The sequence below is a fragment of the Protomyctophum parallelum genome, assembly GCF_964188405.1.
Source record: "Protomyctophum parallelum genome assembly, chromosome: 6".
Taxonomy (NCBI): domain Eukaryota; kingdom Metazoa; phylum Chordata; class Actinopteri; order Myctophiformes; family Myctophidae; genus Protomyctophum; species Protomyctophum parallelum.
In genome coordinates, this window is record NC_139701.1 from 37,620,591 (window position 1) to 37,647,008 (window position 26,418).

General features: G+C 43.1%; 1 protein-coding gene across 1 annotated transcript in view; it reads left to right on the forward strand.

Moving 5' to 3' along the window:
* Nucleotides 1-26,418, forward strand: part of hcn2b (hyperpolarization activated cyclic nucleotide-gated potassium channel 2b) — a gene marked incomplete at its 3' end in the record, with an annotated part of 46,858 nt that overhangs the window by 13,410 nt on the left and 7,030 nt on the right. The window contains exons 4-6 of the mRNA XM_083766576.1: nt 2,713-2,931; nt 23,962-24,108; nt 24,399-24,639. Coding sequence (XP_083622702.1) covers nt 2,713-2,931; nt 23,962-24,108; nt 24,399-24,639 — 607 coding nt within the window. The remainder of the gene's footprint in view (nt 1-2,712; nt 2,932-23,961; nt 24,109-24,398; nt 24,640-26,418) is intronic.

A 26,418-nucleotide genomic window follows, 5' to 3' on the forward strand; every position in this document is an offset into this window, starting at 1 on the left:
ATCACATCAATATTCATATTCTGCGTTCACACTGGCAGATGCAATAGATTCAAAGATGCAAAGCTACACAGCGTATTTGTAGCTTTGTATCTTTGCAGCTGAAGTTGAAACTAGCTTAAGGGTTTTGTAGCTGTTGTAGCCTTTGCAGCAGCTACAAACATCGGATGTATCTTTGTATCTTCATGTCGCTGGCTTCCATTGAAAATGAATGGTAGACTGTATCCTGCCCGTGTGAAGGCAGCAATATTTGGCAGCAATAAAACTAGTATATATAGTGAATATGATTTCAACACAGAAGCCTTTTTCCAAAACAATTTAAAATGAAAGTATTTCTACATTAATACAGGTAATTAAGATGTGTATTATGATCGCGTGCGTGCGTGCGTGCATGCACTGCATTCGTTTGTGCGTGTGTGTACTGATGCCTACTGCACAGATCAACCAAGGTCAGCACTTCTCTTCAGAGGGGGCTTTAAATAAGAGACACAGCGTTAAATGATCCCATCCCCGTTAAATGTGCCACTGGAGACTACTTCAGTGGGAGCAGATCCTCTCTGCATGGGCATCTCACTGCAATCTGCCACCCTCACTCTCTGCAGTATGTGTATACGTGCTGCTGCCCATGCAATGACTATCCTCCCTGTTCTGTTATTAAACTGTGAAATATAGGGAAATATTATTTTTCTCATCTTGAGGAATGGCAAACAAAGTTCTGTGTAAGTATGCTTGCATTGTATGCTTACAATGTTTGAATTGTGGAATTGTCTTTATACTGCTCAGGCATCATGGCCATGTAATTCTATCTTAAATAAACACAACCACAGCCACTGTCCACTGTTGACCACTGAGGAGCTCCGCTGGGGCCAGATCAAGTAAATCGAAGACTAGTCAGATCTGACCCAGAATATCACCTGATTTCAAACAACATCAATTCTGCCCACTATGACGGACGTCCCTGGATCAATCAGAGAGAGAGTCTGACCGAGGCCAGATCAACTTAAATCATATCACTAGTCAGATCTGGCCCAGAATAAGAGAAAAGACGTCCTGGAAATGACGTAAAGATCATCCCCATATGGGCTGTGATCTGGCCTAGTCCTGAACGTCACCGGATGACGTCATCATATTGTCATCATGACCTCATTTGCTATATTCGCTATTCCAATTCAATTGTTACCTCCAAAACTTGAAGGTAACAGAATAATTGAAGTTGGATGTCCTTGTTTCATTTACTATTAAAAAAAAACTCTTAACTGACCTCACATACTAGAGGAAGGCATATGCACCAGCTGCTTTTTGTAATATTTGGTTATAAGGTTTTGTTTCTGTGTGTATGTGTTTGTGTATTATATCTACTGTATCTTTTGTACTTTGTGTCCATGTCATGTATGTAAAATCATTGTTGTAAATGTTCTTGTTTGTTGACCCTGGTCTACACACACACACACACACACACACACACACACACACACACACACACACACACACACACACACACACACACACACACACACACACACACACACACACACACACACACCCCTGCCCCCCTCCAAAAGCTCCTGCATTTGAATCTCAAATGAAATGCAAATAGGCAGGCGAAATACAAAACAGATATAAATCTACCAGTATCTAGAGGCAGTTAATCAGGGCAGTTAATCAGGGACTGAGAGTGCTCTGACCACAGGAGCACACACACACACACACACACACACTCCACCTCAGCAGTATATGCGATGCACATATGATCGACTCAGCCCCTGGTTGAAGAGCTGGGGGCCGAGATGTAGTGCAAGAGTTGAACACTGACAGAGTTTCCGTGTGCGTGTGTGCCAGAGACAGACTGGAGCAGTCAGATCTCAGGGCTCTTCATTAACAACAAGGTTTCCTCTACTCAGCGGAGACAAGACTAGGCTGATGATTAGGCTCTTCACCGACCCTGCAACAATCACAGGAAAGGAGACAGGCGCTCCAATGGGAATATGTTGCTCCATAACCCTCTTATCCTCTCACTGTTTCTCTCTCTGTCCTTTGCTGTCGCTTTTTCCGTCTGCGCCTGTCACACTCTTGAACTTCATTTCCATAACACTGGCTTAGGTCATTTAGTTAAAATAATTATATTCTTTAAAGCGACGTGAAAGGAAAATTGGGCTATTAAAGGGATTGTGACATTAAAAAAAAGGTTTTGGAATTGTTCTTATTTTTTTTAGGTTTTCTAATCTCAATTGCACCCAAAAAACATGAACTTTTAACATTCAGTAGATTTTCTGCGATCAGGGGTTTTCTGGCTCAAACAGGTGCTCTGATTTGCCGGCAGTTTGTGATGTAAGAGCCTGCAAATCCCATATATGTCAATGGGATTTGCCAGCAGATGTCACTGTTTTCACTGTGTTGCCTGTTTTCATTGTAGCTCAAAAGGCTTCCAAACCCCAAAGAAAACTTCAGACCACAGAAAAGCCACTGAATGTTCAAAGTTCAAGTTTTTTGGGTGTAATTGAGGTGTAAAAGAAAAAAGAAAAATAAATGAAAATTAATGCCATAAAACCTTTAAAAGTGAGCTGCAAAAAGAGCATTTCTCTTCCTTTTTGACACATTTTCTGGAAGAAATCATACCTGATCAAATCTGTTTCTTTTCTCTTCTGACTCCTCCATTTTTCGCTTGTTCCTACCCTCATTCTCACACCCTTTGTTCATATCTCTCTCTATCTCCAGAATGACTCGTGGACTGAGCTGTACTCCTTTGCACTCTTCAAGGCCATGAGCCACATGCTGTGCATTGGCTACGGGCGACAAGCCCCAGAGAGCATGTCTGACATCTGGCTCACCATGCTCAGCATGATCGTAGGGGCCACCTGCTATGCCATGTTCATCGGCCACGCCACCGCGCTCATCCAGTCCCTGGACTCTTCCAGGCGACAATACCAGGAAAAGGTAAGGCCAGAACAGATGTTGCTTTGGTTTTACATTGTGCCGCTTAGACAAAATACTCATATTTGAACTGGGGATACCCCCACCCTGACGAGCACTTGGAATTGTAGTTCCCGACATCCAGTTTGAGAACTATTGCCTTAGACCACAGCTACACCACACATCCCTGAGTTTCTTTGTGTTGTGGATGGACAGGGGAATATAGAACAGTTATCAATTTCAGCTATCATCATCTAGGTTGTCACACTACAGAAAACATGCTTAGTAACACTACACTTCATGCCGCAGACTCGCAGAGCCAAAGATTGAAGGTCAACTTTGTGAGATGCCATCATCAAAGAATTTAATTGAAGTGGCTCTGCAAAATAGGCCTACAGGAAAATAATAAACAGTTTCAGAGAAGTACACACTTCTGTTCCACTTGCTGATAAATGGAACAATCCACTTATATAAGGATGGGGTTATGACTGATCTAAATAATGACGTATTATGTAGAGCAGCATAGAGAGATATTATGTCTGTCTCTGCTGTCAGGAGACATGGTTAAAATAATTGGAACTTTATAGTTCCAATTAGAGAGAGACATACTAGCGTGTCCTATGAGTTTGCTTTATACTTTTCCTATGAGACTACATTTAATCTACATGAATTCCATATCAAAATATTAAGTGTAGACCACATCCTTGCCATCTACAGTGATGCTAGTAGTGCTAAAACATTTAACCTGTGTGAAGTGAGGGGCGCTCTTATCACCATACATCATCAGGACGTAAAACAGACACATTTGCTCAGACACACGTAGAATTCTCCATTCATTATCAATGGGATTTTAATGTCTTGTTTAAGACGAAGTTTGTAGAGTGTAGACGGCAACTAAAAGCTGGATGTAGGAGGGGCTAGCGCCTATCAAAAACATGGACCAGATGAGATGAGATGAGACAATTCATCTCTCCCTGTTTCTGTTCTTAAAGCCTCCTGTGGAGTTACTTACTGGCTGCACTTTATGCCATTCTGAGTCTTTATCAGAACCCCATTGTGATGCAGTGTGGACAGGTGTTGGAAATTAGCACTTGTATTGGGCTAGATGACCAATGCACCTGGTCTGTCTAATGTGATTGTGATGTCCATGTCAAATAAACATCAATCAATCAATCTGGCCACAAAGGATCCTCATTTCATTTTCACATACTTTGAGAGAAACACCATCTGTTGATCAGTTCAGCATGCATGTGGACCAGCTCTTTGGTTGGCTCTCCTCTCCCTACACTGGCAGCAGTGGTGTCAAGTAACTAAAGTACTGTATACTTAAGTACAATTATGACATTATTTTACCCAGGTTGCTGGAAGCAAGCCTGGTCTCTATACTAGTACAGAGACAAAACACCTTATCGTCACAGGTGAAACACAAGATGAATAAATCATAATTGTACATTAAACGGTACCATTTTAACTGAAAAGCTCAACACTGTAAAAACGACCTCCACAAATGCTTAATCAACTTCCTCGAGGATGTCCGTGGCAGACAGACAGTGTTCCAAGTAACCACAGACGCACGGACACAGCGCCACGCACCACCACACTTAACAGAATAATCTGTGACTGTGACTGATAGCCACTTTTGATTTTATTTGATTTACTGCCTCAACAAGTCAGCCGAGCCACGTTATGAAGGATTAGTCTGAACTCTGAAGTGGTCATTTTTGTGCAACCAATATTCTAATAAATCCCAATGATGAATTATTGTGAAATTATATGCACGTAGGCTGCACAGAATGCACAAATTGTAATTTAGCTAATGAATCTATTTGTGTAACATATGGCTCGCCAGTGTGCCATTGTGTGGAATATATAAATGTTTACACTAAGTCTGATTAAAACTCTGTTAGACCTGTAACCGATTAAAGCACATCGTCGTTGTGCATTTTTGAGGGTTTTAATTTAGTTTATCATAAATCAACACTATTGAACACCCTGTGTTGGTTAAGAAAACTAGAACTCGACCGGCCGAAGGCCGGTCTTGCTCTTGCTCTAGCACCACGCCACGCCACGCCACACCACACAGCCACGCCATCCAGGTGGCCAGTTGTCCGGGTGGCCAATTGTCATGGGCTCAAGCTGTCTGTAAAAGCAACTAACTCCGCCCCCTCTCCTGTGGCCGGCACACACAGAGCAGCATGGCTGCAGTGCAGATGCGGAGCATGTTGCCACAAAACGGATGACGTTCCATCACCAACTGGCAGATCAAAGCACTGGAGTCTACGGACTGGACTGCACAGTGAGGAACACTCCTCCTTTATAAGGACATGATGTCCCCTGTAGCCGTGTCTCGTTAGCTTCCTTAGATCCTAGATGACGCACGTGTAGAGAGGTGACTTATGTTATCTGTCATGAGCACACACGCACACACACACACACACACACACACACACACACACACACACACACACACACACACACACACACACACACACACACACACACACACACACACACACACACACACACACACACACACACACACACACACACACACACACACACACACACACCAAGCTTTGTTGTTTGCAGATGTATCTCTGTATCTGGCTAATGTTGAGACCAAGATCTACCAGGGTTTTGACTTTCTCAGTGTTTTTGGCTTCCACTCAACATGTATGTTTATCCTGTGATCTGTCTCGGGCTTGGCTTTAAATTGAATTTTTATTATTATTAAAGTATATACATCTAATAATAATATTCATGACATGCAATCCCTCAACTGGTCACTATACAGTTATGAAAGTAATTGTTTTCATCACTGTTAATCTACGCTTGACGGCCAGAAGTATAATATCATGAGCAGGCTCTTCTCAAAATAGGTCTCAAGTCAGTCTCATGTAAACAAACACCAATAGCCCCAAAAGCTCCCTGTAGCAGGCTACTGTATACTGTAGATCAAATCAACTGCCGTTGTATTTTGAACCAGCTGATCGTAATCACTGCAAAGAGAGCATATCGCAGAAGCCACTTTATGGTGCATCTGTTGCTGTAACAGTTGCGTGTAGAGATGCACCCTCTGTGGCATATATGACTCACACAGTTATCACCCACCCAGGGACTATCCTCAGCTTCACGCTCCACTTCCTCCATGATGTGAAGCAGTGAAATGATGGCCATGAATTGTGTGTCCAGCCTAGGACAGAGCAGGACAGCTCACCCCACATCGTGCCCTGCTCTGGGGCTCAGTTAAGCAATATTACACGAGAGGGTGTGGTTTAACGTGATTATTGCCACGACAGTGATGCGGATTAGGTGGTGAATGGTGCTGGTTTGATCCATGGCTAGAAGCTGTTTCAACCGATCAGATTGCTTCCTTGAAACGACCTGTTGTATAATAGCTGTTTATAGCCAGGCACGTTAGCTTAACTGTGCCTATCACAAAAAGATCCATATACATTCTAAATCGATGCAACACTACAACAATTTGAAGAACATTTTGCCATATGGCAAGATATAACTGATTGACTTCCAGTTTATATGTTTTCAGTCCCACCAGTGAGAGTGTGCATGTGGATCTAAGGATGGCAGTGTTGGCCCGTTCAAACCACTTACTGTATATGTCAGTAATGGACACCAGCAGTCCTTTAGCATATAAGCCTTGTTTCATCATTCACTTCATCCGTAGTCTTGTCTCATCATTTCAACCATGGTCTATCTCTTATGCTAAATGCAGCCTGCAATAACTCTAAACTTTAGATAACAGTCTGGAGCTCAGAACTACCTACGCAGATCCACATAAAAAAAGATTCTTTACACAAGATAGTCTAAGTGCCAGTGCCAGTGACAGCATGCAGTTATGTTGACACAGCACAGAGTAAACAGTTAGTGTCGTCCTTTATATGGAGAAAGAAATGTAATAATAGCTGCAGGACAGAAAATATCTTCCTGTCTGTATCCAAAGACGCCGTCGCCAGCGGCAGATGAAGATTGTAACTGTGTACTGTGTGTCCATGTGCTAGCCAAATGCGTCCGTTTTTCTTTTGCTTTATCAGAATGCACACAATGCGATGTGAGTCCTTGTGTGTTTAGCAGGTTCATGGTGCTGTACGTGGAGTCTGATTGGAAGCACAAACACAGTACGGAACAAAGACAGCCAGATGATAATGATGCTACAACAGATGGAGAAGTACAGTGTTCCTCACTGCTTTACACACAAGCAGAAATCATATACTTATGTACAGTATATGCGCACACGCATGCACTCTAATTGAAAATGATCATGGCCTTTAATTGCCTTGGGGTGATAATTCAATCTGTTTATTGAAATTCTGTATCTGATGGTTTGCACTGGAAGAAGCTATTAAGGTTCGGTATAGTACAGACTTTGAATATTAACGCTTCTGTGAAAAAAGAAACCCAATAAACTAAAGTTTTCTTAAAAATAAAAAAATTAAAAAAAGATCTTGGTAGAAATGAGTTAAATGGTATTATACAACAGGTAGTTTCAAGGAAGCAATCTGATTGAGGCAAGGAAGCAACCAGGTGCTCAACGGAGACGTGCAGGTATACGAAAAAATAGTAAAAAGGTGCTCCTGGGCTCAAACGGGATAAAACATCTATAGAAAAAAGCCGAGATCCGGGAACATTAAAACTCATTGACTGCCAGAGTTAAAACATCGTCTATAGGCCCAGGCCGTAGCGTAACGGTCTGGGCACCGGACTGGTGATCCAGTCGCGGTGTGCCGCGGGTTCGACTCCCGGACCCGACACGGCCTTTACCGCATGTCATCCCCCCATCTCTCTCCCGTTTCCTGTCAGCCTACTTTCTATCCCTTAAAAAATCAATAAAGGCGTAAGCCGCAAAAAAATATCTAAAAAAAAAAAAAAACATCGTCTATAGCTGCCCTTGCCGGCCGTTTTCACTAACCTTTGAAAAATCATAGATCCATATTATTTATTATACAGGTAGTTCCGACGAAGGCTCACGAAGCAATCTGATTTGTTGAAATAGCCATCTACCCGTGCTTCAAACCAGCATGATGGAACACCTAGCCCTGGGCCAAATCACATTAAATACGGTAAATCACTCCGCACTGCAGTCCGCACCTGATTAGACCATATATGGAACAGCTGCATGCCTGCGTCGCGCCGTCCTAGCCTACTGGAGGGAACCCCTTTATTTAACCAGTAAAATCACATTGAGACCACGTCTCTTTTACAAGTGGGAACTGGCCAAGAAGAGGCAGAAATAAAAATTACACTTCAATACCACATCGTCAATGTTACATTTTGAACCAGCAAATACAACATCCTAATACACCTTAAAGTACCTATGCATAAATACAACAAGTCACCTGTCCTACTTTTTAGTAGCAGGGCAAAATACACCATATACAGTATACACAATCTACACGATCTGAACCGATATAATATATAGGCATGAACATAGGCTAGTACATATCCAAACATGTGCAGGTGTTGGATTGTACATCAAAGATGATCCTTTTGAAACTTCTCAAGGGAACTTTCAAAGCCAATTTTAGTCTGGACTGTAGATCATTCCACGACCAAGGGCCAGTACCCCGTTCAGAAATGGATTATATTATTAATTGTTATTTATTTGGTGGACTTACTACTTGGAACAACGAGAGATATGTTGCATTGTCAAAATATGTCCTTGATAACTGAGAAATGTCTAGGAATGAAGTCAGTACAGACAAGCCAACTACTTGGGCAATGAAAATAGCCAGTTATTTTGGCCACGCGACGCGCAAGATCTGTAAGATCAGTTATTTTGGCCACGCGACACGGTTGTACGATGGAGCATGTCTTGAATTCCTCCCACTGCACATTCCTCCCGGCTTTGACAGCTCAGAGCTCAGCTGTGTTGATGAGACAGAGCCTGAGGCTCAGAGCGCAGGGAACTATATAATGTCTCAGTCAAATGAACTCTTCTATTTACAGGCAAGTACTTGTACAGTACAGTACAGTACAGTATACTTGTCCGTGTTAACCTACGTATGTGACTATGTTACTATGAGTACCAGTAGGGGCAAAAGTGGCGCTGTTGTGCCAGAAACAGAGAGAGAGAGAGATAGTGCTGCACTGTTGCCTGCTAATGAGAGAGAGAGAGGAGAGGGGAGTTGCACCACTCAGTTAACACGGGTGTGATTTTATTTTGACAGTGAATTGCCCCACAATATGAATTCATTTTGATGTGGGTTCTTTTTTGGTAACTGGTATAATCGCAATATTACACTTGAGGGTGTGCTTTACCGTAATTATTTGCACTTCAGTGGTGCTTGCGCAACACGACTCGTTCCTGGCCGCATCACCGTCGTGTCAATAATCACAGTAAAGCACGGCCCTCTCGTGTAATATTGCTTCATTATTCTTCACAACGATCCACCGACCGATCGTTTTGAAAGTAGACTCTTGTAGAGTCGGGGGAAAGAAAACTGTGCCGTCGCTATAGTTCCATAGTTATGGGCATATGAGAGGTCTATCTATGCCGGTGTCATGGCCATGGGTCTCATCTCCGAGCCATGGGGCTGGATATCACACAGCCCATGAAGCCTTTAATTTATGGAGAGTTTGTTTGAGACTCCACCGGTCATCAATTTATTGGTTTAGGCTTAAAAAAAGATAGGCGTCTATAAATTCAACGCTTCATGAGGTGTGTAATTGACAGTAAAAAAAGGGGCCATGCTGCATTCAGTGCCAATGTTGATCTGTTCTAAACACATAGGTCATGATCTCTAGGGGTCTCTTCGCTAGCAGGGCCTTTAGACTGTGAGTCTTGTTTCATCATTCATTACATCATGAGTCTTGTTTCATCATTTTAAACCACAGCGCTCTATATTCGGACTGCAGTGTGCCATTTACGCATGCACCTTTAGATAACAGTCTGGAAGACAGACGGAGCTGTCCCTACAGATCCCGGAAAATAAATGTACAAGATATAGCCTAAAAAACGCCATTGACAGAATGTGCTTATGTTGATACAGCGCAGAGTAAACAGTTAGGGCTATGTGCTCTGCTGCCACTAGCCAAAAGCGGATCATTTTTTTCCCTTTATCTACTAGTAGCAAGTTCATGTATGTACTGTATGATGGAATGATCACTGATTGGAAATGCAAACAGTGTGGAACAAAGACAGGCAGAAGCAGTCATCCCACCCCTGGATAATCTCATTTCAGGGACTAATATTAGCAAATTATGCTACAAGCAGATGGAGTAATAATACAGTGTTCCTACTTCCTCGCTGCTTTATGTACAAGCAGAAATTATACACTTATGCATGTGCACACGTGCGCACACTAATTGAAAACGGTAATGGCCCACCCTTCCTGTATGTCTGCTAACTCAATAAATATTGTGCTGGCACGTGCGTGCGTGCGTGCGTGCGTGCGAGCGCGCGCTCGCGTGCGTGAGACAAGCTCCCATGAGCATGCCACAGTTAAAACGAACAAGGCAGCTTCAGTGGCTTAGTGGCTTACTGTCCCATTGTCATCTCCTCTTCCATGCTGAGGTGACAGGTGCCTTCATCACTTTTTCGCCTACAATACCCTTCCCTACCTCCCGTCTCTCCCTCCCATCCTTGATCCGTCAATTGGTCCGTCCGTCCTCGAATGGCGGGTGATAGGTCATCTGCCAGAGGACACTGCACACGGACAGGGAGCGTTAGGCATTATGTAACTGCACTCCTGCTTCTCCTCCCCCAATCACTTCCTCTCCCTCAGGGGTGTTAAAGTCAACACTGGTAAATAGCTCAGGGAGGATAGGGACGTGACCCTGGGGGACGCCAGTGATCAACACTGATCCATCTGAGCCTCTGTCCCATCACACATAAGGTGACTTGATGAACCTCACTAACCCTAACCTGGACAGCCTCTTAACGCCCTCGAGACCTAAATAATACAAACTTCTGGTCATTTAATTTAAATTTAAATTTCCATATAAGAGGTACCAAGAGGTAGGCCGGGCGGCTATAGCCGAGTTGCGAGAGAGGCTGTCTGGGAATCAGAAGGTCCCCTAGCTGTTCTACCCCCTGAGCAAGACATCTCTGAACTGGAACCCGGATGCTGTATTAATACTAGTGCACACTGCTCCTACTATAAAGGGTAAATGCAAGCTGCTTGCCATGCCTTAGTTTCAATGTAAAAGTTTGCAGTGGAAATAAGAGCAAGAAATAAGGACAAGAGACAAAAACACATCACGACAGAGCGTATTTGTGTACTTGCCTGACTTCTAACCCAGGATGAAACATCTTCCACGTCTTCACAATGAGTCACTTATATGTAAACAAAGCTAGTGTGGGCTGACAGATTTAAAAAGGGAACAGTGCTGCAAATAAACCTTCCCCAAACTCATACTCGAGACTAATATGAGAATAGCCATACAAATAGGGTGGCTTCATTATATCAATTTAGAAGTGGAATTGAATATTATGTAAGTTTTAGTAGTTCAACCAAGTGTTGTGTGAAATAAATTTGCATGACTGTCTGAATTATTCTAGGCTATTTTCAAATAAGTTTGTTCACGTGTGTGATTTACTACACATTTTCTTTCTCCCTGAGTCCACTTCAATGGACACACAATGTTCACTGTGTGCATGTACACATGCATGTGTGTGTGTGTGTGTGTGTGTGTGTGTGTGTGTGTGTGTGTGTGTGTGTGAGAGAGAGAGAGTGATCTTGGCACGGCATGTGTGTGTGTGGACACAGGTGCTCACTTACATGCATAATAACACACACACACACACACACACACACACACACACACACACACACACACACACACACACACACACACACACACACACACACACACACACACACACACACACACACACACACACACACACACACTGTAAATCTTGTCACATCCTGAGCCCTGACACTCAGTGACATGGCCCATTAATAGGAGGGCCAATTCAATTTGCCCCTCTCCCACAGTGGCAGCTTAAGCCTTACACTGACAGCCATGCATCATGCGTGTACGGCACCGAACAGCAACTTATATCCCATAAAAAGCCCCATGGCTGCCTCCACTCTCCCTCGCCTAAGTCCACATGCTGTGAGGAACAGATTGGATTTCAGAAATGTACCAAATCTGTTAGTTTTGTAAATTATATAAACACTGTAGGGGGGGTCTCACTGCAGCCTCTGTACTCTGTAAAAATGGTGCCTTACACTTGCAGGTCCATTTGATTACATTTGTACACTCCCAGTGAGTGTTACACGTGGATAAATTGAGAGAACATAAAGCCACACACTCATACTAGCTTCAGTGCCAAAGTCTCATTTTATTAGCTGAGTAAAAACAAAGGAGCCAACGTTCCATTCCTTCCTCAGGGTACCTTTCAGTCACATGTTGTTTCTACTCCCTCTACTAGAAACATACAGGTGACCTTTCAGTCACATGTTGTTTCTACTGAGACTAGAGGCATACAGGTGACCTTTCAGTCACATGTTGTTTCTACTGAGACTAGAGGCATACAGGTGACCTTTCAGTCACATGTTGTTTCTACTGAGACTAGAGGCATACAGGTGACCTTTCAGTCACATGTTGTTTCTACTCCCTTTCTAGAAGCATACAGGTGACCTTTCAGTCACATGTTGTTTCTACTGAGACTAGAGGCATACAGGTGACCTTTCAGTCACATGTTGTTTCTACTGAGACTAGAGGCATACAGGTGACCTTTCAGTCACATGTTGTTTCTACTCCCTCTCTAGAAGCATACAGGTGACCTTTCAGTCACATGTTGTTTCTACTCCCTCTAGAGGCATACAGGTGACCTTTCAGTCACATGTTGTTTCTACTCCCTCTCTAGAAGCATACAGGTGACCTTTCATTCACATGTTGTTTCTACTGAGACTAGAGGCATACAGGTGACCTTTCAGTCACATGTTGTTTCTACTCCCTCTCTAGAAGCATACAGGTGACCTTTCAGTCACATGTTGTTTCTACTGAGACTAGAGGCATACAGGTGACCTTTCAGTCACATGTTGTTTCTACTCCCTCTAGAGGCATACAGGTGACCTTTCAGTCACATGTTGTTTCTACTGAGACTAGAGGCATACAGGTGACCTTTCAGTCACATGTTGTTTCTACTCCCTCTCTAGAAGCATACAGGTGACCTTTCATTCACATGTTGTTTCTACTGAGACTAGAGGCATACAGGTGACCTTTCAGTCACATGTTGTTTCTACTCCCTCTCTAGAAGCATACAGGTGACCTTTCAGTCACATGTTGTTTCTACTGAGACTAGAGGCATACAGGTGACCTTTCAGTCACATGTTGTTTCTACTCCCTCTAGAGGCATACAGGTGACCTTTCAGTCACATGTTGTTTCTACTGAGACTAGAGGCATACAGGTGACCTTTCAGTCACATGTTGTTTCTACTGAGACTAGAGGCATACAGGTGACCTTTCAGTCACATGTTGTTTCTACTCCCTCTCTAGAAGCATACAGGTGACCTTTCAGTCACATGTTGTTTCTACTCCCTCTCGTCCGCTAATAAAAGAAGACTTTGGGGACTGAAGCTATGAGTGTGCGGCTACTTTGATCTTCTCTCGGTTCTCCACCCGCAGCCGACAACCTCAAAAGGTTTGGTTTGCGTTACACCTCTTTGAACAAATGGATGAATGAACACTTCTTTCTCTGTGGCTACATGCCGCAATCATTTTCACTCTGGGTTTAGAATATACATTTTTGAGGGGCGCTAGCCCCTCCTATGTCCAGATTTGAGGGTGCGTGTAAACACAAACATTGCGTAAACACAAACATTGAAGACGAAGGTGAGGACGCAAATTCGAATTGGCCGGAATGAGATGATGTACGATGATGTATGATGATAAGCGTGCCTCTTATCTGTGTATATGTACAGTATACATATGTAATGTATTACATAGATATTACTGTACACAAGGGCTGTCATGGGGGAATTTGTCATCATGTATGTATTTTGTATGCCATTAAAAAGAGTTGGATGAAATGGGGCATGATCCTGATTGTGTGTGTGTGTGTGTGCGTGCGTGCGTGCGTGCGTGCGTGCGTGCGTGCGTGCGTGCGTGCGTGCGTGCGTGCGTGCGTGTGTGTGTGTTAACACTGTGTGACAGTGGCGTTGACATTCACTGTTGCCCATGGACCTGTTCACTGTCAAACTGCAATGAGGATGACCACTGCTTTCAACTACTCCCTCTCTATCAGTGGTTCTCAAAGTAGGTTCTGGACGGGACCCCCAGGGGATCCTTGGAAGGGTTCCAGGGGGTCCCCATCTGAATGATTGATAGTTAGGAACAAACCAAATGGACCCATACCAGTCTGTAACTCTGGGTGTGTGCAAATCTGTACACGTCACTCTCAGTCAGTTAATCGGGGTCCGTGGCCTAAGAAACGAAGCGGGAGCGGGGAGCCTGCAGCAACTCACTTTTGAATGCTCCAAATAGTTATTAATTTGCGACAAACAGCTGATGATACTACACAATGTTTCAATTCTGTGGCCTAATGCATACCGAACTGGGGGTCAACGTTTGAGAACCACTGCAATGAGTACATAATGAGGTGCGGCAACAGAACAGTAACTGTAAATAGTCTCACGTGCAGGTGCGTCAAGGAAAGTGCAACATTTTAGTGATTTCTTCTCCTTGCCGTTGCACTCTACTGTTAGCATAAACTCTCCCTGCGGCTGGATTAACTTGCTCACACATTCATCTTAAGAGCTCACAGCTGTGTGACTGAGGTGAATATGAGGGCATCTGAGCTCATTGACTTAAGTGACACAGTCACTAGTCACTACAGAGTTCAATGGAAAAGTCAATAAAATTCAGCATCTTCCCAGGGAGAGAGAGAAAGAGAGAAAGACTTATCAGTTTAATTGAGATTGTTGCAAAGTGAATGTTACTATTACCCCCCTGCTTGACTTAATGAGGTGGATCCACCTGTCACCACTACATCACTGTCTTCATTGTTATTGACGCTTTGGATGTGGGTGGTCCTCTTTCCTAGTTTCCTTGGCCTTTTTCTTTCTGATGGGACAGTGTTACGACCCCCTGTCTAGGGTAAGGGGAAATAACATAATAATGGAAAGAACTTTACGTTTTATTATCGCTCTTTTCTTTGTCAACAGAGACAATTGATTCAATTATTTGTATTGTAATACAAGCCATCCACAGAAGACCAACATTTCCATACTATAAATATTATTCACAGCTTAAGTAATTGCCATCATAACAAATAACCATGACAATATCAATAACAAATACTCAGAAGGACCGTGGTCCGTAACAGACGGAGTCATTGAATGTATAAAAACAGGTGGCCGGGACCTCTGTAAAAGATCCGTAGTCTCCTGAGATGATGGAGGTGTTGCTATGCCTTCCTCACTAGCTTAGGTGGTGTGTACGTACGTACGTCCCATGTGTGAGACTGAGTTTCTGTGAGTGCCAAGGAATTTCAAAGGAATTTCTATGTTTTACCCTCTCCTCTGCGGCACCGTCCATGTACAGTAGATGGGTGTGTGCTCTTTTCATTTATTTATAATAATTGTCTTTTTGCAAAATGAAAAGAATAAGGATCTATTAAAAAATCTAAAAAGTATTAAAAGAAAAAATAGTAAGTGAAAAAACAATATCAATATCAGTCACCAGAACCAAGGACGGTGTTTTCCATGAATCTATCATGGTTAAAAATGTCTGAAGTGGGTTTGTATAGGTTTGTATAGGAAGGGGGTGGGGCAGCTAAAATCAATATCAAATATCTAAATAGTAAATACTGAATCAAACAACTTAAAAACGGTCTGGGGTGTTCACAAAAGCCTGAGTAGACGATAAAATGACCAAAAGTTTTTTGAACATGATTGATTGGCGGGTCGGACTTTGGACTTGATCTACACACAGCACTAGAAATACTGCCACTGCTGCAGTGACAGTCAGTCACTCATATTTGATACCGTCTGTTTCTAGCGAAAATGTAACTAATTCAGCAGCAGTAACATTAGTGTCAGTTAATTCTTCATATTCATATGGGTGAAACGGCCCGGGATGACATGTTTATTTTTCAAACACAGTTCTTATATGAGGCGATCTAAAATCCCCCTATGGGGATTACAATGCAAATAGAAAGTACATGAACCCGTGGACTTGCGCCCTCTACCGATATTGACGTCAGACTTCGATGCTCTATACCTGTTGTCATAGCACCCATTGTAACCACCTGTCTGTCTGCCTGTGTCTGAAGAGTGCAAACTGTGAAAAGTGGACTGGTTAAGTAATCAAAATAATGGCAGGTGTGGGGTTGCCATGGCAATCAATTGGCTGAGGCAGAGACTGGGAATTCTACATTAGGTCCACTGGCAGAGCCTGACCAGAAGCTTTTGTGGCGGTTCTGGACAACCGTGATTCTCCATATCCGATGGCCAGACACCATAAGTAACAATGAACTCTGGCAGAAAACAAAACAGCTTCCGGCGGATGAAGAAATAAGGAAACGCAGATGGCGATGGATAGGCCACACCCTACGAAAGCCTGCAAGTACCAAGTACAATAGAGGTAACACATATACCTGTGATAACTGTCACACTAATGTCGGTTTTTATATATAGGATATTAGGATAAAATGCTGAAATAACCCCCCAAAACACTGCATGCATGTATGATATTCATGCACCGTGGTATTCAGTGCATGCGGACTGCAGATTAGGGAGAGATATTATAGTTCACACAAGCGTACGGAGGGGGGGAGGGGGGATTCATTTCTTGCCCATATGTCACCTTGCATTGTGACAACATTTCATTTCCTGGACAGTCCTTCCAATGATGGTGTCACCATGTAAATCTTGTGTGTTGCATGAAGCAGATGACATATAAGGAGATAACAGCACTCTGAATGATTAAAGAATAGACTATATGGAGCAGTCCCAATGTCCCTCATCTCTTTTTCATCTGACTGCTACAGTGTAGTGGAGTTCTCAATTTCAGCCCGAGTGCCATGGGACCCAACCGGTTTGGACCCACAATTTACACAACATTATAACAAAAAAACCTTTGACTTGATTACTTGAGACAGCAGATCTCCCTAAACATCTATCTTTGTTCTGATTCAGAACTCTTGGCTGGCTCTAAAGTGCTCTCTAAGCCTAAAGTGTTCCAAACAAACATTGTAATATCCTCAAATCCCATAGACTTTGACGTAATCTTCAAAAGCCATGCATTGGAGGGGCTAGCGCCCCTCAAATAAAGGAATAGGATTTTATTTTATTTTTTTCTGAATGCATGGCCAGGGCCCACCTGCAATACCAGACCTATCACAAGTCAGACAAGGTCATGTCTCCCCCCTTCTCCATTGGCTCCCGGTCGCTGCCCGCACAGAATACAAAACTCTGATGCTGGCATTCAAAGCAACCAAAGGTATGGCTCCCCCATATCTTGCAGGTATGATCGAACCCTACAAACCCTCCTGCGCACTCAGATCAGCCAACGCATGGAAGCTGGAAGTACCCTCACTAAAAACGCCGGGACAACGCTCCACGCGTCCCAAACTCTTCTCCCTTCTGGCTCCAAAACTGTGGAATGCACTTCCCATTACAATCAGAACTGCAACCTCACTCCCAATCTTCCGCCATAGTCTGAAAACCCACCTGTTCAGACTCCATCATGGCCCGTAGCACTTACCCTAGCCCCTTAGATAGCACTTTTGTAGACTTAGATAGCATTTTATACAGACTTATAGCACATGATGTAGACAACACTAGAATTGCATTGTATGTAATCATAGCACTTTATAGTATATAAGTTTAGTATAGTATATATGTGTATAGTTTCATTATATAGAGATTCCACTGTTACGTGAATACTTGAATACTACTTTTTATGTATGTGATGTATTGCCATGCTTTTTGTTCTTGCCTTATGTAAATCGCTCTGGATTAAGAGCGTCTGCTAAATGCCTAAATTGTAAATTGTCAGAGAGAGAAGGATGAGGCTGGCAAAGCACTGCGTTAAGCACCCAGAACTGGTGGGGAGAAAACTGACACTGTGGGAGCCTCATTATAGTTGGTTGAAATGGGCTGATTTAGACTAGTTAAGCTTTTCTTTTCATTTGGAATGTCAAGTTGACGTGTTCTAAGTTTGTAAACAGACAAACTGTTCTGTGCAGTACGTGCTGGGGTCTGCCTCACACTGAGGGGACTCCATACAGAAACACATTTGTCTGTTGAAATAAATGAGCAAATCAATCATGGGGGCAACAGAAACGAGGCCAATCAAAGATCAATGACAGATGAGAGGACAATGAAAGAAAGAAAGACAGAAAGAAAGAAAGAAAGAAAGAAAGAAAGAAAGAAAGAAAGAAAAGGCCTACATAGAGACATTCTTTGCCACCATGCCAGTCATGAACCAATACAGTCGTCAGCCACCCTGTTACAACTCACAAAGAACCTCAGCAACCTGTTGAAAATTAACATTTGGAATTGATGGCTGTCATAAAGCCCAAAACCTCTAGCTTGAACCAAAAGCAAATAGAAAATTCTTCAAAAAAGTTGAAGTGATCAAGAGAGCCAGATACACATATATCATCATCATCATTTTTCAACCGCGGTCGAGATCATGGATTTCACAATGCCACGCCAGAATTTCCGGTCCTTCATTGCCATCCCCAGTTCCTGCTTACTGATGCATGTGTCCCTAGCGATGACATCAGGGAACGACAGTTTTCTACCTCTGGTCTGCTTTGAGGCAGGACCCCATAGAAGAAGGGAAGATATAGACTCATTGTCAGCTCTGTAGCAGTGGCCGGCAAACTGTGTTCTTCTGGATCGGACTAGTGAAGAAACACAGGGAAGGTTGCCGTATATTAGATTAGTCGATGGGTGGCTCTTCCAAGACAGATTTTGCGCTCTCATTAGAAGGCAGGTGTAAGTGCCATCCAACCGTTTCTCTAGTTTCTTTGAAAGTGTCCATGTCTCGGAGAGATAGAGTAGAATCAGCTCAACGGTCGTCTTAAATATCTTACTAAGCTGGGATGACCAGATCTTATGCATGTCATTGCAGGCTGACCAGGCCATACCCTTCCTAGTTTGAAAGTCCTTTTGGGAAGAAGATATATATGAACCCAAATACTTGTAGTCATCAAGCTGTTTCAGAGGAGTGTTGTTAAGTGTTTTTATAATGTGGCTATTGTTGGATTTTGCATTTACGTATTCAGTTTTTGTCTCATTAAGATAAAGACAAACACAGTTGGAGGCCTGCTCAAGAGACTGAAGGAGAACCTGGGCGTATTCCAATGATTGACTGATAAGCGCGATGTCATCAGCGAAGTCAGTGTCGGTTAGGTATTTAGCACATATACACTGTTCCTGTAACTCACATCTACCTTCAATGGCAGATACAACACAACATACCAACTGTAGATTCACATCAGCATTCAATTCCAGAGCCAGAAACAGTTACTGAACATGTTTCAGTAACTGGGACATATCATTGGGTCCCAAAAATACAATAATAGCACACCAGCTTGAATCACACTAGTATACACACAGAGCAGACAACACAAGCTGCAGCAGCAAAGAAGCAAAAAACGAAGTTCCTACCTTGAGCCATCCGGCTCTCTCTCTAGTTCATGATGAGCACTCCAGCGGCGTCTCCAGTCATCTCCATCTTCCATACAGCTGGCTAGCTAGTCAGTACTTTCCTCCAAGTATCAATGGCACTGACCAGCCTCATTCTCCTGGCTGCAATCTTCTCACTCAGCCTTGGATGTTTAGTACTGCACATATATTCTGGTGTAGTGCAGTGGTCAGGGATGATTTAGGGCAGGCTCTAGGGTGCAGCATTCACAGCATGTCACAGGAGAATGGACTCAGGGTTGAGAAGAAGCTGTGCTTGGGGGTCTGGGATCGTCACCATGGCTTGTGTACCTGTGGAGCAGGTTGAGAGAGACACCATGCTTTGAGTATAAGTAAGTAAGTAAGGTAGAAAGAAAGAAAAGGGGTCCCAGTGGCACAGTCGGTAGTGCTGTCGCCTCACAGCTAGAAGGTCCTGGGTTTGATTCCCGCTGGGAACGCTGTGGGCACTGGGGGCGTGTTCCCACCTCCGCGTCATCAGTGCCCATACATGATGCGGGGTTGGCGAAAGGGCCTTTCTGTGTGGAGTTTGCATGTTCTCCCCGTGTTCCCTAGGGTAGGTACCCTCACAAAAACATGCAGTAATCCTGGTCTCTAAAACTACCTCCCCCTGGCCAGCAGAATAACATAACAGTAACGTGTTCCTCCCATGCGCTACGTCCGGCCAGGGAAACTCTCCCCTGTCAGGTGAAAAGCAGCAGCTTGGACTCCTCATGCATAGAAGAAAGCATGAGGTCAGTCCGCTGCCCCCCCCCCCCCCCCAGGATTACATTAGATAATTGACACTGGGTAAAAGAAATGGGTTACAAAATCGTGGGATGAAAAAAAAGAAAGAAAGAAAATGAGCTGACCAAGAGCCACATACTGTATGTACACTGTACACCAAGGCTATTCAACTGGCGGCCTGCAGGCCAAAAAAATAAATACAAAAATTAAAATAAAACTATAATTTAACTTGAGATGGCGTAAAATGAAAAATAATTACCCATAAGGGTCCATTTGGTTTCATTTTATGCTCTCAAGAGTTAAGATTTATAAAGTTACATTTCGTTACCAACTGGAGACCACCTGGCCACCTGGAACCCCTCAAGGCTTGGTTGAGAGCCACTGCATGGTTTAGGGACAAAAGACATTTCTGATCTTGTGCTTCATCAGGACACATCCAGACCTCTCAGGTCATCTGGGAAAGGTCAGCTTTCTGTTGCCAAAATCACAACTAAATGTGGAGAATCAATATTTTGCTTTTATGCACTACATAATAGTGCAAACTCTCGAATAAACCGATACGATCTTTTGGTATAATCAACCACACTAAATATTTTTGCTTCATCCTGATTTTCAGTTAAAACGATTGGATGGAATCACTTGAACAGTGGTCACACTTAATGTCCAAAGACTAGCCAATCAAGTCAAGAGATACAACACTGAAAATGTTTTCCATAATCTCTCATCATCTTGACTGTGACAGTAGAGATGATGGTGTGAGGCTTACGCCATCAGTACTTACGCAGTAAACGCTTTAAATCAGATTGTAAATATTATGAATAGACATCAAACACTTGAGCTTCTGTTCAGTGTCAGCATTTCTCAACTGAGTCATGGTGGCTGTTCTGTGTACTTTGCTTGGATGCATTTACTGTACACAACTTATCTGCTACGGTGATCTGAAGATGAACAATTCCTTATTCCAACCTTATCAAGGTGCAGAATAATAAGGGCAGAGTTCTTTGTTGTTGTATTGTGTGTGGTTTCATTGAGGGAGTATGGTACTGGAGAGGATTTCCCTTCAACCCTGTCACACTCTGACTTAGTGTGGAGGGTAGTATTTGCAGAGCAAAAACGTCAAAATACTGGAAAAAGCAGCAGACAGAATCATCGATGCAAACAAGAAGTGGGTTTTATTCACCTTTGTCACACCAAAGAATGACACAGCAAAACTAATCACAGCATTGGACGGATTGGTCCTGCTGCCCTGGGTCTCTCCTCAACAGTACTTCCTTCACTGCAGTGCCAGGCAGTGGCACAGGTCTCCCTTCTTAAATAGGCTAAGCCCCTCCCACTGGACCGTACCAAACCTGAATGGAATCCTCATTAACCAGTTAATTCCCCAAATGTCCAGAGACATTACAATTCATATACACATTTTAAAGTGTCACATATATTACACAACGAATTACCCACATAATAATATAAACATAATAATTAGAGTACCCAATTTTCCACTTTATATAAACCCACAGTTGGTAATAATAATAATAAAACTTTATTTGTATAGCACCTTTCATGACATGAAATGCAGCTCAAAGTGCTTTACAGAACAATGGAGAATAAAAGAAAAGCAAGGCAACGACATTAAAAAACAAGCAGTAATGCAGTACAGTGAGGACATGAAAAATAAAAAATAAAAGATCAATTAAAGGCAATGTTGTAGAAGTGGGTCTTGAGCTGAGCTTTAAAAATGTCTACAGAGGCTGCCTGACGAAGGTACAGTGGGAGCTTGTTCCATGCTGACGGCCCGTAGAAGCAAAAAGCTGCTTCCCCGTATTTTTTAGTTGCCATTTTTTTGGGCAAAGCGAGCAGGCCGGCGGTGGAAGACCTTAGGGGGCGGTTTGGGACATATTTAGGCAGGCAGTCATGTAGGTAGGAAGGTGCGAGACCATTGAGAGCTTTATAGACAAGTAAAATAATTTTAAAATCAATCCTAAAAACAACCGGAAGCCAGTGCAGTGATGCCAAAACTGGAGTAATATATTCTCTCATCTTAGTTCTAGTTAAAACTCTGGCTGCTGCATTTTGGACAAGTTGTAATCTGTCAGTTGTTTTCTTAGGCAGTCCTGAAAAAAGTGCATTGCAGTAATCAAGCCGAGAAAAAACAAAGGCGTGGATTAGCGTTTTTGCATCGTCCAAGGACAAATAGGCTCTGATTCGTGCAATATTTCTAAGGTGAAAAAAGGCAATCTTGGTAGGTCTGTTTATGAGTGAAAGACTAACAGAGACACTGAAAGAAGGGTATGTATGTGGCAGTGGCGTAAGTACCTTTACTCAAGTACTGCACTAGAGTACATTGTGGTTATGGGTACTTTTACTTCAGTACAAAATGTGAGTCTGCAGTCAGTCAGTCAGTCAGTCAGTCAGTCAGTCAGTCAGTCAAGAATTCCTTCTCCTCTGTTTATGAGTGAAAGACTAACAGAGTATCCTTCTCTTCTGGATACTTTAGAGCATTACGAATCCTCCTGGGCTTTAGGAGAGATGTTGCTTTTACTTTATCACAATTCCCTTCCACTCGTCGGACACAATATAAATAAGTCACAAGAGATGCTCTTGCTATTTATATCATGTCCGGGTGGATGGAGGAGGACAAGTCGTCTCACTCTCTTTAAGGGTCTCCAGAGATCCAGTTATAGTCTGCAGATCTACAGGAAAGCATGGCCCGTAGGCGTAGCAATTACCCTAGCCCCTTAGATAGCACTTTATACAGACTTATAGCATGTTACGTAGACAGCACTAGAACTGCATTTTATGTAGTCATAGCACTTAATAGTATACAGTATATGTACAGTAGTATGTATAGTTTCATTATATAGATATTCCACTGTTACATTCTTAGCTTAAACTACTTTTTATGTATGTGATGTATTGCCATGCTTTTTGTTAGGCTCAAGACATCCCAAAACAAACTGGTCAGGCTACTACTTGGCCTCACTCCCCGAACCCACCTCACCCCTGCCCACTTTGGCAGGCTGGAATGGCTTACGGTTGACGACAGAGTACAGCATTTTGCAATGGGTCTGGTCCACAAGATTCGCTACACCACCAAGATACCCATGTACCCGTCTAAATACTTCCTTAATGTCAACGAAGTCCACACCCACAACACTAGAGGGAATTCAGCAAACCATGTGCAACCCAGATTCGGCACAAATAAGGGACTAAATTAATTTCGCTCCTATGCCACCAAAATGTGGAACACCCTACCAACAGTCATTAAGACATGCAAATCCCTTGACTCCTTCAAGACTGCTCTCAAAGGGCACCTATGGGCGGCTGCAATTCGAAACTGCCCCCCCCCCCCCACTCACCCCTTTTCCCCCTCAATGAATATGTTTCTTTTCCCTTTTTACCTCCTCTGTGATGATTTCCTGTTTTGGCTATATAGAAGTGTATATTCGTATATTCGTGAAAATGGTGGGCCCTGTTGTAAACAAGTGTAATGCTTTATGGTGTTGTCCACTCACAGTTAACAGTTTTTGTATTGAGTTTTGAGCCAACATTTAATCATCTATTTATTGCAGAATATGGCTGATTACAATACCCTGCCAGGATAATAACGCACTTCTCTGGTGATGATCAAAGAAAGGGCTCACATTTATTTTTCACATGATTAATAAAAAGTATTCTCTTTGTCTTTGTCTACCCTTCCATCTCCCAGTATAAACAAGTGGAGCAGTACATGTCCTTCCACAAATTGCCGGCTGACTTCCGACAGAAAATCCATGACTACTATGAACACCGGTACCAGGGCAAGATGTTTGATGAGGAGAGCATACTGGAGGAGCTTAATGAGCCTCTGAGAGAGGTAACCATGCAAAAACACACACACACACACACACACACACACACACACACACACACACACACACACACACACACACACACACACACACACACACACACACACACACACACACACACACACACACACACACACACACACACACACACACACACACACTCTTATTTTGACACCCAAAATGTTTGTAATGTATGTATCTATGGTACCTAGAAACTAGAAAGAATTTAAGATTCTGTTGGGACTAACGAATGACACGTTTCAACAAATCACATTTTCACCCAATTGTCAATCAGCAAATTGTCAACTTCAACTGCCGTAAGCTGGTGGCGTCCATGCCCATGTTTGCCAACGCTGACCCCAACTTTGTGACGGCCATGCTGACCAAGCTGAGGTTCGAGGTGTTCCAGCCTGCAGACTACATCGTCAGGGAGGGCACCATCGGCAAGAAGATGTTCTTCATCCAGCATGGCGTGGTCACTGTGATAACCAAAGGGAGTGTGGGAATGAAGCTGATGGATGGCTCTTATTTTGGAGGTAAGATGACACACATTGGTGTGTTGTTTTGTTTTCATGGACTATATTATGCTCACTGCCTGTCTATTTTTTCACAGTTTTTACGTCTCCAGGCGTAAAACAGAATACAGTTAAATGCATCGTTATTTGAGCAATCAAATCGTTTTTTACCCCTAATGCAGACAAGAAAAGTAACTTGTACCTGAGTAATTTATTAACCAGGTACTTTTTTTTTTTAACTTCTGCTTGCGTAGGTTTTCTTTTTTTACTTTCACTTGAGTACATTTGTATGGTAGTAATTGTACTTTTACCTAGTGGAAGAAAACAAACTCCGACTCCCAGAAGTGGGTGAGTTTTCTTTTCTTCTTTTTTTTCTCCATGGAAATGGAATGGTGGCAACAACAGCTAGAATAAAAGCCACCCTGAGTGCAATCTGGGAACCCATCAGAAATTGTTTTTGTCTGTCTTGAGAGATTACCCTGAGTGAGACTTGGTTGTGTGGTCTCTCGCCTTTCAACCTCTCCTGTCCCACCTTTCCAAGCTGTTCTCCATCTGGGGACTATATTGCACTGCTGTTGCTGCATGCTATTCACACATAAACACACATGACACATGCGTGCAGGTGCAGGTACACAGATATAGTACACAAACATGCATGCATGTGCGCCTGACCGCCTGTGTGGACAGTCACGCTTGCACCCACACAATTTCCGGCACATTCTGTAATTTACATTGTGAAAATGGTGCAGATGTATTTTCAAATGACATGATATCAAATTACCAATAAGTACTACAAACAGGATGCATGCCTTTAAAATAATTTCCAGATTTCCATTTCGTCACTAATAATAATATCTCAAACTTATATAGCGCTTTTCTGAGTACCCAAAGACGCTTTACATGGGGGGGTCTTTACAGAGACCAACACAAACCACTGACCCTTGTACTGCAGTTTCATTAACAGTAAGGTTTGGGTTAGAGTTAATATCCATTAGGGATATCTTAGGGTGTGTGTGTGTGTGTGTGTGTGTGTGTAACTTCAACATCCTGATGTGTCTCTGTACAGTCTAGTCACTAGACTGTACAGAGACTAATTTACATCTTCATCGAGTACACACCTCTAGTCTCGAGGAATATGTAAATTAGATGTAAATGATGTAAACGCGCTGCTCTGTCTTGACGTGTGTGAGGATGAATGTCCGGTGTAGACTGGTCATCTTGCTGCAGTGGCTGTTCTTTTACTTCAGTGGTTCTCAGACATTTTCATGTCAAGGAACACCAACATGTATATGTACTGTATTTGGCCGTGGATCCCTATGTGAAAATAATTTGTGCCAGGGACCCCCAAAAGAAGATATGTGTCGATAAAAGAAATTGTTCAAATTTGTCTGAATGTTTTGCAAAACAGATGATCTGCAAGCTGGTATATTTTCGAATAGCTGATAAAATGGAGTCATTTTGCAGGGGACACCCCTAGCACACACTCAAGGACCCCTGGGGGCCCCCAGACCCCACTTTAGCTCACTAGGTCTAGAACTCCACCTCCCTGTACTGTACGTCTGCTTCCTAATCCTGTCTGCTCTGCTCGCTTCTGGATACGCCTGAGCTCTATGGAGATTTGGAACAGCCCCCCCCCCCCCCACAGACACTCCACTCTACTCCCCACTGTCAGTGAATGTCAACCCCTCCGTAGGCAGGAAGCCAGCCAACGCGAGGGAGAGGGGACACGGTTGTCAGGACAACATGCAGCCCCAGCCCGGAGAAGTGATACAGAGGGAAAGCCAGAGCGAGAAGGCAAAG